General features: G+C 43.6%; 2 protein-coding genes and 1 long non-coding RNA gene across 4 annotated transcripts; 2 read left to right on the top strand and 1 right to left on the bottom strand.

The window, feature by feature from the left end:
* Positions 1 to 224: 224 nt before the first annotated feature.
* On the top strand, positions 225 to 1508 carry LOC135387107 (uncharacterized). The gene is made up of 3 exons (XR_010420858.1): positions 225 to 315; positions 991 to 1073; positions 1454 to 1508. It is a non-coding gene; the product is annotated as an uncharacterized LOC135387107 (long non-coding RNA).
* Positions 1509 to 9772: 8264 nt separating this feature from the next.
* Positions 9773 to 12205, top strand: LOC135387106 (uncharacterized protein K02A2.6-like). Of its 2 annotated transcripts, XM_064616491.1 has the most exons (3): positions 9773 to 10151; positions 10575 to 11176; positions 11453 to 12205. In XM_064616491.1, the coding sequence occupies exons 1-3, from the start codon at positions 9833 to 9835 to the stop codon at positions 11459 to 11461; spliced, it is 930 nt and encodes a 309-aa protein (XP_064472561.1). In that variant the 5' UTR covers positions 9773 to 9832; the 3' UTR covers positions 11462 to 12205. The 2 variants fall into 2 exon arrangements, with proteins under 2 accessions (XP_064472561.1, XP_064472560.1); XM_064616490.1 differs by having other exon boundaries at positions 9773 to 11176.
* Positions 12206 to 15148: 2943 nt separating this feature from the next.
* On the bottom strand, positions 15149 to 17869 carry LOC135389488 (uncharacterized). The gene has a single exon (XM_064619530.1). The coding sequence runs from the start codon at positions 17867 to 17869 to the stop codon at positions 15776 to 15778; it is 2094 nt and encodes a 697-aa protein (XP_064475600.1). The 3' UTR covers positions 15149 to 15775.
* Positions 17870 to 18583: the final 714 nt, after the last annotated feature.

Below are 18583 nucleotides of genomic sequence, written 5' to 3'. Positions count from 1 at the left end.
AACAAAGAACAGCGGCTCTTGTGACATTGCCAGTGCCCACTGTCAAACAGACATATCCCTAGTTAATGGATGCCGCAAGAGTATGCAGGCCGTGTTTGCGATATTGCAGCATCACAGTGACCTTCTTGTTCATTTTCCAGTTCGTCAACGACTGTGAAAGAAGATACGGGCAACACCCATATCAAGAAACGGTAGCTGCTCTTCAGCGGCTACGGGAGCTCGCAGTCAGAAACAGAATCGACTGCAAGGAGGAACTACGAGAATTAATATTTGCTGATGAGGCACGAACTGGCATTTGTGAGAGACGTCGTAAACGTGAGTTTTTATGATTATCATTTTAACTTCTGATTTAGTTGGGTAGTCCTAGAGAAATACCATTCCTGTTGCTTGTGCAACCTTCATTTCACATCATTACAAGTACGAAATAAGTCATTCGCTGCTATGTTTCCAACATTATGTAATTTAAATGTAGTCTTACATCATTGTCTCAGCTGGGCTGTTTTATTTACAAGTGGACCAAATCCCAGGGTCATGATGCCCACATTGCAGAGAACATCGACTTGAAAACAGCTCGATAATAAAATAAGTGTTTTGATGCCTCTGCTCGCATACTGATCAGCGAGACTGACTGTCGTGCGTAACACATGGGTCCCTTGCCACAAGAGCCAAAAGCACTTTCCTTTTTAGGCCGCAAAGGTTGTCTTATTTCCTGCCAGTGATGAATGCCTATATGGGTGTAGAAATGTGCAATTATTTTTTTACGTAATTGTTGGCAAGTCAGTGTTTTCTGGAATATTGTCGTACTGTTGTACTTTCTTAAAATGTTACGAGTGGCACAATTCAAGCCTACATTTACAGCTTTCCAGTTTGACACACTGGCACCAAGAGTTGCCTTAATTGTAATGCAAACCTGGGTTTTATGGATGTTTGATGTGTTTGCCCTGCTGTTCAGTTAGTTCAACTTTTGCCATATTCTTTTTTACCGTCCAGATCTCCTGGCTATTCGTGCACTGCGGATCCTTGGGGGCTGTGTCCGGGAACCTGACGCCATTGATGCCATGCTTTTCGAAGAAGTATGTATATTGAACGCTGTTATTTTTGAAACAAAGACCTGATAACGATTACATCTGTGGATAGGAATTTTCAAAAATCCCAACTTATTGCTCATCTACATCGTAGGACGAATGTGTCTGTGTCTAGCTTTCTGATTTTTCAAGTGCCGATGTAATTCATTGTTCACTCCAGTCAATCATATTGGTTTTGCAGTTGTGCAAAAGCAATATGTGTTTCTTTTCTCTCTCTCTCTCTCTGTCTTGTCCTTTATTCCTTAACACATGAATTACTTTGTATATTTCTCTGACACGTGCTTCTTCAGAGTATGTCACCCAAAAGCATGAGTCACATTAAGTCCCTTTATATGACTAGTAAAACGGATACTATATTTCTTCTCTAGGGGCAACCCTCTTCCAAAAACACCATGCGTAACCCTCACCGGAGCTACAATTGAAGATGCTGAGCACATGCACGTCTATGTGGACAAGACATTGTTGTTTCGTGTCATCGACATCGAGGAGGCTGTCTCCGCTATTCTTTCAGCGTACTGGCTTTTTCAAATTGTGTACAAAAAGCCATACAACATGCTGTGCTCTCTGGAAAGGCTGTGTTTAAAGGTGACTGAGTCGCGTGCCCGATCGCCAGTGATTCGGTTTTTCAACCGGCACAGGAACATTCTTGACAGCTGCGCTTAGGCTTCAACCTCTCACTGCTGCATCTTCAGGCTGTCCAGTTTCAAGTGAGCTTCTTTAAGGCATTTGGCGTCAGCTTGTTTTACACGCAGTAATTAAATCACTCAAGCATTGTAAAGTACACTGTTTTTGAAGCTTCTGTGGAAGGTACACAAGATGTTCTCTTATATCTATATATTCTATAATTTGGGAACTACTGTAGCCAATGCAAAGATTTTGCAAAGATTTCCGTGGAGTTGCCAGTTACTGGGTTTTTCACTTTCGACCCAAGCATCCAACAACTTTATACCAACATAGCTTGCAATATTGGAGCATTGTGCTCCTCCTTTATCCCCTGTGTGGGCACTTAATGCACCGTTGTATTATGCAAGGAAGCCTAAGAGGTGTACAAGCGAGAATCCCGAAGATGTGGGGTCGATCCCTACACCTGGCTAACCTTTCAGTGACTTTCATCTTTCATCGTTGATTTCTTTCATCTAAGAGGTGTGACTGAACGATAATGAGACTGGTGCCGTAGCTTTGAAACCGAGAGTGAGAGGAGAGAAATGGAGAGTGCACCACAGAGCATGATCTAACGCATTGGCGTGAAAGTCTCAGCTCTGTGGTCCCACTCAGTGCGACTGGGCACACAGTCAAAGAACGTCATCTGCTACCATCTGCCAGTTTTGTTACAGCGAACCACTCTGCGTTTGTTACTGTCAACTATGACTGCAGCTTATGGTGAGGGCAGAGAAAGTGTGCAAGCTGACAGTCAGTCAGGGTACCCACGCACAACAAATAACAATGTCAGCATTGGAAAAGCTTGGGATGTTCCATTCTTCTGTCTTTGATGTTAAATTTGGCCTGCAAAATCTGTTGAATAGTTTCCTTGTCCAAATTAGCTGCCTCCATTATTTCTTGAATGCTTAACCTTCGGTCGTTTCAAATCACATCCTAACTCTCAACATTTACATTAACTTCTGTGTGTGGTGCACTGACGGATCATCATCTTGCACAGTTTCCCTGCACTCCGAAAATCGCTTGTGTTGGTTAAACGCACGTGACGGAGGCAAGCACTCCTCACCAGGCTTCAGTAAACAGCACGAAAGCCTCTGCTACAGACCCCTTCAGCTTCACAAAATGCCTGATGTTAACTCACTGCTCAGTCTTGCATCCCAATTCCAATAATTTCCAACTGAGTGTTAGCAGACGACAACATTTGAACATGCGCCCAGTCGCATTGATGGCATGCATGGGCGTGGGACTTGTTTCACGGCAATATGTCAGGTTACGCTGTGTTGCGCCTTCTCCATTTCTCTCCTCTCACTCGGTTTCAAAGGTACGGCATTGCCTCGTTATTTATCATCTGGCACCTCTCTTTGTTAACAGTAAAAAAGGATGCTTACGGTGCTTTAGCTCCACCCTTTCCTTCCCAGAGCGCAAGCCATTCTTGCATTTGTAACAGCATTTTCTGAGTTATGTGCGCCAGTGCCACTCATCAGACATGTAAACCCCAAAGTTGAGGGCAATTTTTTCATCGCTTTAACTTAAATGATAAATAACTAGAACATATGTTAAATATTGTTTGTGACTCGTGTGTTTTCAGACACTCAACTGTGATACATGTACTTCACTGTCATTGCTTTTATTATTACTAGTATGTTTTAACCTGTGATCTGGTCATTTAGAACAAACATGTTCCAAAATATTTTGTTTGGGACTTTACTCTAGTCGTGGCTGCTGCAATGGATGTTTGCTGTGTCTCAATATGCTTATGCTATCTATGTTGCCAATGTTTGTTTGCTTCATGTAGCTATATATCATCAACAATTTTCAATGTTGAGTTCTGGTCGTTCTCAGCCTCAGATCTTCTTGCCAATAAATATTTTTCTGGTAAAATGGTTAAAAAGCAAGCGAGCTGCTTGAGACTTTGTGTTGTGTCGTCTGTTTTTCGTCTTTTTCCCAGTCTCGGGTTTTCGTCATGGATATTTTTCTGGAACTGTAACACATTGTTCTAGAAGTTTCAAGTTTGTACAGTCTTCACATGGAAATGTTTGCTTTATTGCAGCAAAAGGACAAACCATGCAAGCATGCTGCACGTGCCATTCTGGTCAGGGGCACCACGCGGATTGGTATATTCCTGTTAAAACACTGATACAAATGGATGCTAAAAAAGGTGTTTTTAGCATTATACACCATTTGAAATGGTGTTTATTCCAGAATACACCATTTAGAAAAGGTGTTTCTCGTAGAAAACACCATTTCAAAAAGGTGTACTCGAACACTCTCATTCGAGAGGTGTAAAAAAAGGAGTGCGCCCTGGAACATGTCATATACACTTAGAAGGGTGTTTTCGGATTTACTGTGTATGCAGAACATGGTCACCCAGATGTCCCAAGTGGTGGAAGCTGCTACCCAGGAACGAGCCAGTGCTATTGCGTCGTCACAAAAGGTACTGCATTGTATCGATAGTTTTACAATAATTATCTTAAGAATGATGCTGTATGCACTACGTAATGAACGCGAACCAGAAGCAGGTTCTATGCATGACACACTTTTGCACACCCAACAGCATAAGCTACCTCTTCGCTTCTTTACCACATCAGCTTAGGGTCTGTTCCCTTGTCTCATCAGGTCAGTACGTACAGTGTTAGCTCAAGCAGCAAAATGTACTGAAAGTCAAGTGCACCGAGGTGGCCGGTAGCTGCCGATCAATAGATCCTGAAGTTTTTGGTTTTTATTGTTGCCATATTTAGGGGCAAAAATTGGGTCAGTAGCTTCAAGTCGAAAATTTGCGCAAATTCAGGTGGAAAGATTTTCATCCGACTAAATTCGGGGAGATTTATTTTATTATATAATTATTATTTTATTACTTTATTATTATTTTATTACTTTATTATAGAATTAACGTTTGCCTACCATTTATACGGAGTCTCAGGTTACAGGGTTGTCCAAGATAAAGTTTCTAATTTGTAATTCAGATAAAGTGACAAAACATAGTGTTTGTGCGTCATGCTGCCGTCAAAAGAAGTATTATGCACTGATATTTCACATGAAAGCCGCCACGTTATGTAATTCCTCCTCAGAAAGCCGCCAAAATTGAAAACTTGTCGTCCCCTTAACATTTCTTCTCAATTCCGCAGTTGCAACTGCAGTTCAATGGCTGCTTACCGTAGGGTGAGATACCCTTGCAATAAAGAGGGGAAGACTTATACAAATGTTTATCCGGCATTGCGATCATTACTGTTAGGGAAAGTCACAGTAATAATAACCTCTGATGGATGTTTGGAATATCCATGGTGTCTTTTTTAGGCACCCCAGATTTTTCATGAAAAATCTAAAAATGGCAAGCTAATTCTGTTTTCGCACATCAAAGAAGGGTTACAAATATGCTGTTGCAATTTTTTCTAGAAGCTGGTATTTAAACAGCTAAATTATCAAATTGTAGTCAATGAATTGCTTGGCAGGTACATAAAGTTGACCATTAACCTCCTGCTGCATCATGTGCAAAAACAGAGTTACCTTGTCATTTTTAGATTTTTACTGAAAAATCTGTGGCACCTAAAACCGCCCAGTATATCTACACCCACGTAGCCACTCAATCGTTCTAACCATTCTTTGTCACGTGCACCTTTTAATTAATGCCTTCTTTCCAGGTTGACATAGGCCTTGGTGTTCTGGTTGATGAAGTAATTTTGCATCGCATAGGATCAATGTCGTTGCTACTACTTGTTTCAACATTCTTGTAATGTGTAACGCGTTTATTCCCCAGGTATGCGCGGGGGCTCATGCGTGCAGTCTTCACAACAGCAGAATTGTGCGGCGGTACCTTGACCGTTAACAGCTGCAACGCAATGCGTGAGCTTTTTCGGAGACCTGCTCTGAACCTGACAAGGGTGTCAGCGGTGCTTTGTATGCCACACATCTAATGTAAACTGTGACTTACTTAGGGTTGCTTCTCAAAAGTAGTAGTTGAAATATGGTTGCCACCTTCTGCAAATAGCAACTTGCTGAGGACATCTCATGCTGAAGTGATGCTGAAGTCCTCAAGATCCAATAGATATCAAGTCTGTCATTTTGGAATTGCTCCACTGTGTGTTCATGCTAGGGGTGCACCTCATATAGCCAACTGCAAGCTTATTGTGCCTTTGTTATCAAAGGGGTGTCAAAGCGATAGGTTCCTGAAACCTCTCAGAAATTGTACTTGCAACCTGCAAAATGTCCCACAGATGAGGACACGTACAAAGAAATCGCTTTGTGATGTGCATTGTTTGCCTTCCTTGTGACCGTGTGACGTACAAGCCGCAACCAGGTAGCATATTTTATTCCCATTGCCCAGAAGTGCAACAGAGCATTTGGTATCATTTTGCAAGATCGTCATGTTGCTCAGCCATTCATAGTCTACGGCTTTATATCATGAGAAGCGGCCGCTCTGCTGTACAAAGAAACATGTTGGACGTGGCACCTCCATGGGCAAATGCATGTTTGTTTATTTACCTGGAACAACACTTAGGGAACTGGCAGAGCTGTGACATAATAGTGAAATGTATTTGCTTTCATAATTAGCACTATACATATTTTCATGTAAGTGCAATGTCTTTTTAATGAACCAAGTGCATTGCACCAGTTAATGGATGATATGGTAGGCAGAGGCGTGCAGCGTGGGTGATAGAGCATTCACGGTATCTGCGTTCACGACCGCATCCGCGTCACTTAAGACGTCTTTCTCCGCGAAAGCAGTAGCATATCCAGACCCGCACGGTTACTAGGTGCATCCGCGCAAATGAACATCATGTCTTCGGTGAAAATAAACATGTGCTGGAAGGGTACCATCATGAAAGGAGGCCTAAAGATGGGTTTGCTTCATTGCGAGATGTGGAAGCAGATCTTTTCGAGCATCTTTCGTTAGGCACCTTTCTGCGCGGATTCCCGACCAGTGAATGTTTATCATTTTTTCACAAGGGCGGCTAGCTAAAATGAGCAATAAAAGCTACGCTGAGCCACATGAACATACTGTGGACGACCTCTCATTGAACCCTTGAACCCTCCGAACCCAGCGCTCAGCTTTCAAGTCTCAAGAAGGTGATGCGGTTTCTCTCAAATCCACTTCATACAATCCAAGACAGGGCAAACAGTGGAGGCCCATAGAATCTATAGTTTGGTGGCGTATTCCATTTGGAGAGCAGATTTTGCCCCGCGCTGGGTGGGGTTTGAGTGCATGCTACCGGCGGGGTCACACGGGTTTGCTTCATCAATGGAATGCTAACAATCGGTCGAGGTACGAAGCATGCGCTGCGCATAGCACGTGAGCCCATGCTTTCCCCGGTTACCTTTGGTCTCGTAGCTCTAAAACCATTGCTCTTTCGAGCAACCGTGTTGCCCTTGCTCCACTAATGAAACATTCGGCGTCTGACACGATTCTGCCAATGGAACAGTTTTTGTCCCTTCTCGGGGAAAAAATTTGACCGAGCTCTGCCAATGGAATGCGCCAGGAGATAGTTCACTACTGAACCCGTGGATGCAATAAGGGGATAAGTCGACTTACCCCTTTCTAGTATTTTTGTTGCTATGACACCTGCGTACAAGTATGTATATGCCAAAGAAAATTTGGGGCCATCTACAGGAGGGTAAGAAACTAGAAACTCATGCGTGTCAATGGGATGGACAGTCAGCTCAGGCCCCTTTTCTACACACGCATACAAATGGTATAGCTTGAGTTTTGCTACGAATGAACCTCAAAAAGACGGTCTGCCTACTTCACCTGACCGTGTCAGCAATGTTACTCATGAAAAACACGGGCACTATGCTAATAAGTCGTATTGTGCTGGTCATATTAGGACATCATTTCCAGGGGTGTCCTCGTTTAGCACCACAATCAGCCCGATTCCACTACCACATCGGTCACTTCATCCTGCCAAGCATCACCATTGTTCAGCCACCAAGGTTTGACTCGTGATAACTGTTTTTTTTTGTTTTTTTTTACTGCACCAGGGTCCTGTGCATGCGATGTTGTGTTGGAAAAGGGTATAAGTTATGTTCCTGGATTTTGTTCAGTTTCTGCTAAATCACACGCCCCAAAACGATGCTAACGAACTTGGATGTAGAGTAGACACATACACATACAGGGTGAACCATGATAGAAATGCATAGTAAAACACGTAGGCCCTGGAGAGACATGCGGTGAAGGGTTTTTTTTCTGCCAATAACTTTTGCCACATATTGGTAACATTTTTATTTCATTTCAATTCACGGAAGTTAATTTTTTGAATCCAAGGCAACCTAACGTTTTCTTTGCGGAAATGGGTTCCCCGTGGTATAGCACATAATCCCACTCGTAATGCAATGCCAACTGCCGAAATAAATTACCCGAAAATCAGTGGAAATGAGCGCTTGGCTCCGCCTCTTTTTTGACGGCTCTAGTTTGACCGTAAAGCTGCGAAGAAAGGAGGTTGCATTGACACGCCTCACGAGGGGGGATAGGGTTACAAGCCTTACCTACGGAACAAACACGCGCGGTGCGTGCGGGAATCTACAGCTTTTTCCGCCGTTATTAATCCTCTTGTCGAACATTTTAATCCTTATACCATGACATTTAATGCGTTTGCCATCGGAATTAATCTTCATTTCATTATTTTTAATCCTCATTTCATATAATTTAATCCGTTTCTCATGGAATTTAATCCAAATGACTATGTGTGGGCTACATGACTTTTTTTTTGTGTATTTTGGGACAATTCCCATTTGTACGCATATTGCACATGCTTTTCACTAATATTGTGGGTTTCTGCACCATAACGGGATACTGTGGGACTGTCAATCTGGATTACGGTGTTGTGGGACTATTCCCATGTCTACGAGTATACACATGGCTTTCATTAAAAACCTGGGTTCCTGCATTGTAATGGGATACTGTGGGACTCTGTATATGGATTACGATATTGTGGGACTATTCTCAAGTTTACAGATATTACCCATGCTTTTCATTAGATATGCGGGTTTCTGCACTGTAATGGGATAAAGTGGGTCTGTTAATCAGGATTACGATATTGTTGGACTATTTCAGTGTTAATGGGTATTACCCATGCTTTTCATTCAAAATGCGGGTTTCTGCAGTATAACGGGATACTGTGGGACTGTCTATCTGGTTTAGGATATTGTGGGACTACTCCTATGTGTGCGGATATTACCCATGCTTTTCATTAATTATGCAAATTTCTGCACTGTAATGGGATACTGTGATCCAGATAGACAGTCCCATAGTATCCCATTATAGTGCAGAAACCCTCATTTTGAATTAAAAGATGGGTAATACCTGTAGACATGGAAATAGTCCCACACTATCGTGATCCAAATTGACAGACCCACAGAATCCTAGTACAGCGCAAAAACCCGCGTTTTTAATTAAAACCACGGGGAATACCCGTAGACGTGGGAATAGCCCCACAATATCGTAATCTGGACTAACAGTCCCAGAGGGTCCCCTAGGGTGGTGGGAGCTCATCTAACAGACTTTCCAGTTGTTTTTGTCCTACCAGGCCTGACGGCGGTAGATATAAGGAACATATGGTTAGGACCCCGTGAAGACATACCTGAACAGCAACTGCCTCAAGTGTTGTTTTCAATGGAAGGTGTTTTGCTGGGATGGTCTTTGATGTGAGGATAGCAACACCACCAGATGAACGTGTTGCACCAATTCGATCTTTTCGGAACGGGTTCCATCGCCGGAATGCATGTGTGTGTTGTGGATTCAGATAGGTCTCTTGTAATGCAAAACAGAGTGCATCATACCTGTCCGAAAGATCATTGACATCGTGAAAATTGGAGAGGAGCCCTCGACAATTCCACTGAAGAATCGCCATAATAGAGAAAATGCGGGAGGTGTGTGTATCGGTATGCTGATAACAGCCCAGAGCTTAGCATATCTAATCTTAACCTTGAGCGACTTCACGTGGTCCTGTTTGTACGTGTCCTCCCCCATTGTGTGTGTGTATATATAAGCTGTGAATAAAGGCGCAACCGTTGTTGCTGTTTTGCTGGCACTTCGTGCGTCGTGCTTCCGACGGATACATGGTGTCAGGAATGGGATCTTCCACACCGGAGCAGCTACCATGGACGGGCTTCGTCCGCCGGATGCGCTAGTACTGTCTGGAAACGTAGCGGAAAACTGGCGCAAATTTCAACAACGGTTGGAATTCTACCTCGAGGCAACAGAGGTTGAAGGGAAGGCACGTTCAGACAAGAAGAAGATAGCAACGCTGCTCCATGTGGCCGGGCCGGAGGCGGTGGAAGTTTTTAATACGTTCACGCTAACTTCCGGAGAACGGGAGAGCTACACGACAGTGCTTCAGAGGTTCGAGGATTACTGCACTACTAAGTGTAACGAAACCTATGAACGCTATGTCTTCAGGTGTCGCATGCAAGGTGAAGGTGAGCAGTTCGAATCCTTCTACCGAGACATTCAACTGAAAGCTCAATCATGTAACTTTGCGACACTGTCAGATTCTTTCATACGGGACCAAATTGTGTATGGGGTGCTAGACAGAAGTCTGCGCGAGAGGCTCTTGCGTGAAGAGAACCTAACCCTAACAAAAACGGTTCAAATATGCAAAGCTGCCGAATTGACGGAAGAACACAAGAAGATCTGGAGTCAAACTGACAAGTCAGTAGACTCAGTGGTGAAAGAAAAACGACGGAAATACGGTGGCAGCAGATGCAAAAAATGCAACAGTAATCATGAACCGAAGAAGTGCCCCGCGTATGGGAAAGTGTGTCGCAAGTGCAAAAAGAGGAATCATTTTGCTGTATGTTGCAAACTAAGGCAGAAGGTAGCTGACGGAGTGTATCTCGCAGATGATGAAACAGATAGCGACGGCCTTGATGTGCTGGAAGTCTGCAATGGCAGGGATAACCGCGACGACTGGCTGATAACGGCAGCTATCTCGGGGAAGGATGTGCAACTAAAAGTTGACACGGGATCACAAGCAAACCTGCTTCCGCTGTCTGTATTCAAGAAGATAGTCCTCGGGATTCGTACCAGGCCGACGACAGCAGTTCTACGGAGTTACAGCGGCGGCGTTATCTCCCACATCGGAACCGCACAGCTGCACACGAAGATCAAGGGTGTGACAGCAAATCTGGATTCTTTGACTACAAGTGCTCGTCGAGCAATTTTGGGCCTCAAGGCGTGCAGACTATACGGACTGGTCAACTGCGTAGACGCTGTGGCAAGTACTGATTGCTCAAACGGTCATGTAGCGGCGGACTTTCCAGATTTGTTCCAGGGCTTGGGATGCACCAAGAGAGTATACAGAATGGTGTTGAAGGAAGGGACAGTTCCGGTCATCCAGTCAGCGCGCCGGGTACCGCAGATGCTCAAAAGACCTCTCAAGGAGGAACTGGACAGGATGGAGGCAAAGGGCATCATAGCAAAGATGGAAGAACCATCTGACTGGGTAAGTCCCTTGGTAGTCGTGAGAAAAAAGAGTGGCAAGATTAGAGTATGCATGGACCCTAGACATATCAACCAAAATCTCAAACGGGAACACTACTCTATGCCCAAAAGAGAGGAGATAGAAGCAGAGCTGGCTGGTGCCACTTATTTTTCAAAGCTAGACGCCAATGCGGGGTTTCACCAAATACCATTGGATGAAGAAACTTCCCGGATCTGAAAAGAATAGTGAAAAGAATATTGAAAAAATGTGCTTATTCAAGTGACAATTTTTTCTTAGGACTTCTGAACTACAGAACCACTCCTCAAGAAGATGGCAACACCCCAGCAGAGCTGTTGATGGGCCGGCGACTGCGCACATGGCTTCCAGACTTTAGGCGCACCACGCAAGTACAAGTCCGAAAGCATCAACAAGATTCCTCAAGAGGCACTCTACTTAAACCGCTGTTGCCTGGCCAACATGTACGTGTACTACAGGACGGCGCCTGGACCCTAAAGGGAAAGATACAAGATGTCGTAGCACCTAGATCATACAAGGTGGTCACTGAAGACAACAGACCGCTACGAAGAAATCGACATCTTCTGCCCACACCCGAACGGTACGTTCCTACACGGCCGGACATGGATTCAGCCCGTCACCCAGAAAACGGACATCGAGTTGAACCACCCGCGACTGAAGACTCTTCGCAATCTGTAACCGAATCGGCCTCACCTTCCAAGAAGTGTCTACCTTCATCTGACGATGGGAAGGATTCAGAGCCCTCTCTACGGAGGTCATCCAGGACAAGACGCCCACCGGACAGGCTCGTGTATACATAGTTGTGTTCTTTTAAACTGTCTGCATGTATGAGTTAGTATTAGATGTCTAACGGTTAAACATAAAAAAAAGGGAAGATGTATCGGTATGCTGATAACAGCCCAGCGCGTAGCATATCTAGTCTTAACCTTGAGCGACTTCACGTGGTCCTGTTTGTACGTGTCCTCCCCCATTTTGTGTGTGTGTATATAAGCTGTGAATAAAGGCGCAACCGTTGTTGCTGTTTTGCTGGCACTTCGTGCGTCGTGCTTCCGACGGATACAGTGTGTACAAGACATGTCTGCACTATGAAGAAGAGTGTACTGTTTGAGGAAAGTTTCATTATTTCTTCTTAGGGGCCATTATTGGCTGTCTCGGAGTTTTCTTCCGAGCAGCCGCTTGTTCTTTTGGAGATATATCAGGAAGTGAGCCACTCCGTGAAATATCTCCCTTAGGCTTCCTTTGGGCTTGTGAGCTCACGCTCGTGTCATCATCACATTCCATGGAGCTTGCCTCCACAGTTTGCGATTATGACGGTGGCGTCTGTGAAAATGACGCCACGGAAGAGGATTGTGAAACTGTGGTTACTGTTACAGGAGGTCGTGTTTGAGATAGAGGTGTATGTGTTTCTTCACTTTGTGTTGTCTTTTCTGTCTGTGTTGCACATGAAATCATCCTTGGTTTCTCTTTAACGACAGATGAAAAGGATTTCTGGAACAGGAAGGGAGATGCCTTCTTCCTGGCTTGTGGATAACTTAGTTTCTGTGTAACTTTGATGTGCATAACCTCTTTCTCAAACTTCCACTTTGGGCAAGACCTAGAGTACGAAGGGTGGTCACCTGAGCAGTTAACGCAGTGATCAGGCCCTCTGCACTCTTTGGAGTTGTGGTCCTGTTTGCTGCAGCGAGCACAGCATTCAGAGCCTCTGCACGCATCGGAAGGATGGCCAAAGCGGTTACATTTAAAACATCTAAGTGGGTTAGGAATATATGGCCACACTTCTGCAGTCAGACCTACCTTCAGTCTTTCTGGTAGAGTTAGGCAGTCGAATGTAAGAATTGTGTTCCGTGTCGTTATGTACTCATTGTTCTTCCTGATTTTTATTTTCCTTACATCAATCACCTTTTGGCTTTTTAGGTTTTCAAGAATCTCTTCCGAAGGAACATCAATGAGTTCAGCTAACGACACGACACCACGGCAGGTATTAAGAGTCCTGTGCAAGCTTGGCGTTATTTTGATTCCGAGCATCTGCTGTGCGTTCAGTATGAGCTCTCAATCAGCTTCAGAGGTGCATTTCAGTAGTAGGTCACCTGATCTAAGGCGCTTAATTTCAGTCACATTCTTTGATAGAGACGCCACCGCCTTCTCAATGAAGAATGGCGACATTTTGCCGAGTGGAGTGCTTTTTTCAGTCTCGGTGCTCACAGTACTAACGACAACGTATTTAGTTTGAAAGGTGTCAAACACCTGTTTGAAGACACTTCGGTCCGCGGGCGCTTGCCGCCCGCGATCGAGGGAGGAGAAGGATGTTTTATCATAAGAGGTTTAAGAAAATGAATGTTCCCATTGGTCACCCACACTTCACATTCATACATGCGGGAAGGTCCCGGAGTTTTAAGAAAAACCCATCGGCCGGGGTTTGACCACGACCCCGACCGCCACCGTTCAAGGCTTCTACCCTTCGCCTTTCACCCCCTCGGCACGGTACGGATAACACTTTAGGACTGGGGGTTGGGGTCCGTGGTGGCGCCACTCACCAAACACCAGCCGAAGCCGGTGCCTCCTGCGGGGTCTACGGGAATCAGAGCTATCTTATCAAAAATGAGGTCACCCGACATGTTGACAGGTAGGGAAGGAAATACATTTTTGGAGCGTCTTGCACTCCTGTCTCAGTGAACGCAATAAACAAGTAAACGGCAGCGATGGCAAGCACCGCGTATTCCAACCAAGAGAAAACAAGGATGATCATTGCTCTAGGGGCCGCAGGTATGGACTATGACAGAGCAGTCCTCAAATACAGTGCGAAATGTTTCCAGGAACTAGGATGGTGAGCTCGTGTACCATAAGGCGTGTATTTTTTAGATTGTCCACAACAGGAAGCATCCATTCCGGTACACAGTAAATTTTTTTACGCCCTTCCTGGTGTGAAAAGGGTGTACTATGGGGACACACCCGAATTGCACTTATACTACACTCCACTAAGCACCCGTATTGGTGTAAAAAGGGCGTAATGTACCAACACACCCCAATCACACTTATGTTACACACCATCCTAAATTTTGGAACACTCATATCAGTGCAAAAGGGGTGTATGCCACACAATGCTGAAAGTTTGTGTATAGTTTTCTTTCTAATTGTGTTACTGTTTGTAATATATGTGTATATATATATAAGCAGGAAAAATCAGAAGACGACAAAGAGCTTACAGGAAAACACAAAGGGGAGTTTATTAACACATATAGGGATAGAATAAACTCCCCTTTGTGTTTTCCTGTAAGCTCTTTGTCGTCTTCTGATTTTTCCTGCTTATTTCATTCTCGTGGTCAACCGCCCTCCCAAGCTTCTATTCTATATATATATATATATATATATATATATATATATATATATATATATATATATATCGAACAAAACAACCATATATATATATATCAAAGATTACAAACAAACAAAAAAGGAGGGAGTTTATTACAACTTAAGGCGGAACGGCTTACGTTGCGACAGCAGCACTTTATATTTTAATTTCGTGGCCGCCCGCACGATTTAACCTTGCACCTACTTATATATTTATATAGGATAACAGGGCCTGCAAATGTCAAAGACAGGCTGCTGTTGCAGTGTCGACTTGCCGCCTTCATCTTTAATAAACTCCCCTGTATTCGTATTTTCTGCTTGTAATCTCGGATCGATTCACCTTTTTCTCCGTATATTTTATATATATGCATAAATACATTTAAGCAGTGTTCATGCGGGAAGAGGGTATGGGTCGTGAACAACTTGTCTACATGAAACAGAAGAGAGAGACAAGAAAATCCAAACATGTGATATAATGAATGCTAGCTCAAGCCTCAATAGTAGGTCAAAGCGGAAGCACTTGGAGTGCAGCGTCTTAAAAGTACCATCTACTTTACTGCGAGACAACTGAGATCAGAGTGATAATTTCATGAAGAAATTGAGTGCCATAGGACACCCAAAGACGCATTATGTGGCTGGCCACATTGTAACATGCATGGATATGCCGACATGCTGTTTATTTTCAAGGGTGAAACATTTCAAAATGGTGTTTCATACACTAGCTGTGACACAACAACAAAGGAACCGTTAGGGATAGAAAATAACTGTCAAAGACAAGTACTTATACAAAACAAATATAAAATGTTATTCAACTGTAAATTTAGCACGACATCTATCGCCAGTTTAACGTACGGTATAAAATGTGATGCACATTAAAGCTGACATAAGTGGCAATGTAAGTACTCCCAAAATAGAGTAAAGTGAACTGCATTGATTAAGAACAGATTACAAAGTAGCACACAACAAATTACGTTAGAACACAGTAATGTAGACAGGTCTGAAATGGATATAAACATAGAAATGAAATAACATACTGATGACATTCATGACATCTTGACGCATTTGCAATAAACAACTTTGAATTCTGCATGCTGTATAAAACAGATATTACTGCCAGCTGGATATTCTAAGGATATATGGTCATGCATCCACAGAAATCACAGAACTACAGATGTAACCTTTGGAACTTGGGGACTTCTCAAAAATGAAGACTGTCCCATGTACCTCTTCTTTTTAGCATAATGCATGGCGGGGATTGATTATATGCCTGTTCCCTCGCATCTGAACAAAAAGCGGTTCATATCCAATGTCCTGAAGATTGTCCACAACTCTGTATTCGGAAGTAAAATTGATAACATACAGGTGGAAGTGCTTGTCAAACTCCACAGTCTGCAAAACTTGCGCAACTCCAAGAATCATCCGATTGACAGCATAAATGTCACAGATTTGAAAAAACTCTGGAAGGTCATCATCGGTAACCTTAGCTACAAACACACAGCCTGACGAACATACAGTGCCATTAATAGTGACAGATTTTAGCACAACACTACTCTCACAAAGAATCATCTGATGACTAAGGTACAACTTGAGTACATCTGGCAAGTGCTCAATGAGGCATGGTTTGCTGCCTGCTGTTGTGAGTTTATTTTCACTAGAACTCTGCGAAAACATGTACATCTGTAGGCACTGATGTCTTGTGGTCAAACTGAGGGTGATGTTCTTAAAATTGCGTGTTTTACGGGCAGTGTCTTTGAAATATTGATGCTTGGCCTCAAAGCGCATAGCCCAGAGACCTCTGAGGGGACCGTACTTCTGGATATATGATGGATAATGCACTAAAAAATGCATCTTCGGTGGAACTGCTGTGGATGGAAATTGATCATGAAAATCTACCAGAAACATGGTGATGCAACGTTGAAGGTATGGTATGTGAGTCACAGGAATGCTTCTTGCCATAATAAGGTCAACGACCTCTCTTAGTAAAGTGTACAGTCTCCAAACCGGACAGTCAGAAGGCACACGATCCCCCACATAACACCCAAGGTGGCGAAACAAACAAAAAATTTGACTTGCATTTCCCTTGATGCTGCCTTTCTTGTAGATAAAGTCACGGGAAAGCTGTTCTGGCTTGTTTCTTCTATCATTTACAGCATAGGGAAAGTGAATGATTTCCTTGTTAAGATCATCTAGGGCAAAGAACTGGAAGGATATAAGGCTTGCAGTTACGTGCTTAAGTACAAATGGGATTATACCCTCGAGAACGTCATGCATCACGTCAGGAGGCAGGTGGCATGTTGGGTCAAAACCTGAAAACGTCAAAGCACAAGGCTCCTTTACACCATAGAGGGGCACAGTTGATGCACCGGCTCTGAGCATACATAGGTGATGTTGGTGAGCTGTCGGTGTTCGAAGTACGAAGTCCTGTTCCTGGTGTTTGAAACCGATTTCGTGACGAAGCGCCAAGCAGAACCTGCATATCCTACCTTGTGTGAAACTGCACTTGAATCCGCCGAGGCGGTGAAGTGACAAATTGTCTCCTGTAACTACGAGCACTGTTCCTTTCAGCGTTTGCCCCTCAACAACAATTCCTTCCGTCTCAAGGAAAGCAATGTCTTTCAATAGTGGGGCAAGTATATTGTCTAGTCCATAAGTATTTACATGTTTGTCCTTCGCAAGGAGGACGAGATGAATATTTGAGATAGATGATCTTGATTGCTGTGGTAGGTTTAGAAGAGTGAAGTACACGGCGACGAGTTTATGGATACCTCTCTTACTCCCCAGTGGATCGCAGACTTCGAACTCATCACTGTAGAGTTGTAAGCACAGTTTAGATGTGTTTCCAGAAAAGTAGGAGTGCTCCTGAAATGCTGTTCCGTGAAAGACAGTTGAAAGACGACCCTCCTCTATGCTTGGTTGTTGCAGAGTTTCGAATGTGCCGGGGACCTGTAGCACGTTCTTTAAAACATCACGAATGGGCACATAGTGGAACACGTCAGTTTTGCCACGGTCGTTCCGACCCAGTTGCACTTCTTGAGGCTCAACAAATGGCAGAAATGCCTTCCAGTAACTTTCCCGGCCGAGTCTCGTCTTCAGTTGCTCAATGCCCTGCTCCGTGAGTGACAGCAACCGTTCTTGCACATCCCCAGGAGGTCCTTGCTCAGCTAAACCTTGGATGTACAGGATCACATCGTTTGTGATTTCATTGAGCGTGCTGTCTGGAAGACGTCTGCCTTCTTTCCATTTCAGCAATAGGAGAGCTAGTTGCTTCACACTGTCTGGTCTTGCAACTGAAGGGTCATGCTCCTCTACTTCACTGGCTTCACGCATGTGGGATTCGTGAACAGACGCTGCTGCTGCACGGTCATAATCTGTTGAGGGGTCTGTGTTGACTTCTGTTGTCCCAACCCCGGTGTCTTCTTCCAGTAGAGTCTGATGCTCGCGTGCAACATGATTTCGATACGCATAATATCGTGAAAACGATTTCATACAGTGGTTTAATCCACACACCCAATTTCCTTCGTGCCCATGGCTTGCGCCGAAGTGTCGAAGAAGATACCTTAAGGTGAACGTCTTCCACTGGCACCTTGGACAGCACAAGTACCGTACACCAGGCATCTAGGGAATTCATAAAGCCAGTTATGTAGAGATGCCACAAATTAAATTTCTCTTATTCTTTTTATGTAATTATTGTTCTCAAAATATATAAAATATAAAATATGTATATAAGATATATGTATATAAAATATAGAATATAAAATATGTTGAGCTTATGTGTTCATATACAAAAGTTAAGATCAGTTCTGAGTCAGATCTCAATACAGGGTCTACTAAAGCAAGTCATCAAAGTAGGAGCCTGTCGACTGTGACAATGAATCATTGGGAGGGATTTTTGATAACACGTTTGTAGTAACTCATTTGATATATCATTCAGAATACTGCAATTGTTTTCTGTATTTCACCTGCAGCAACACTTCCAGATAGTGACCTATTTTTAGGTGATTTCACGTTATACTAAATATCTATGACACAATAGGAATAAAC

Source organism: Ornithodoros turicata, chromosome 3, assembly GCF_037126465.1.
Source record: "Ornithodoros turicata isolate Travis chromosome 3, ASM3712646v1, whole genome shotgun sequence".
NCBI classification, from domain to species: domain Eukaryota; kingdom Metazoa; phylum Arthropoda; class Arachnida; order Ixodida; family Argasidae; genus Ornithodoros; species Ornithodoros turicata.
Note: the sequence above shows the minus strand (reverse complement) of the source record. Positions and strands in the feature narration are given on the sequence as shown.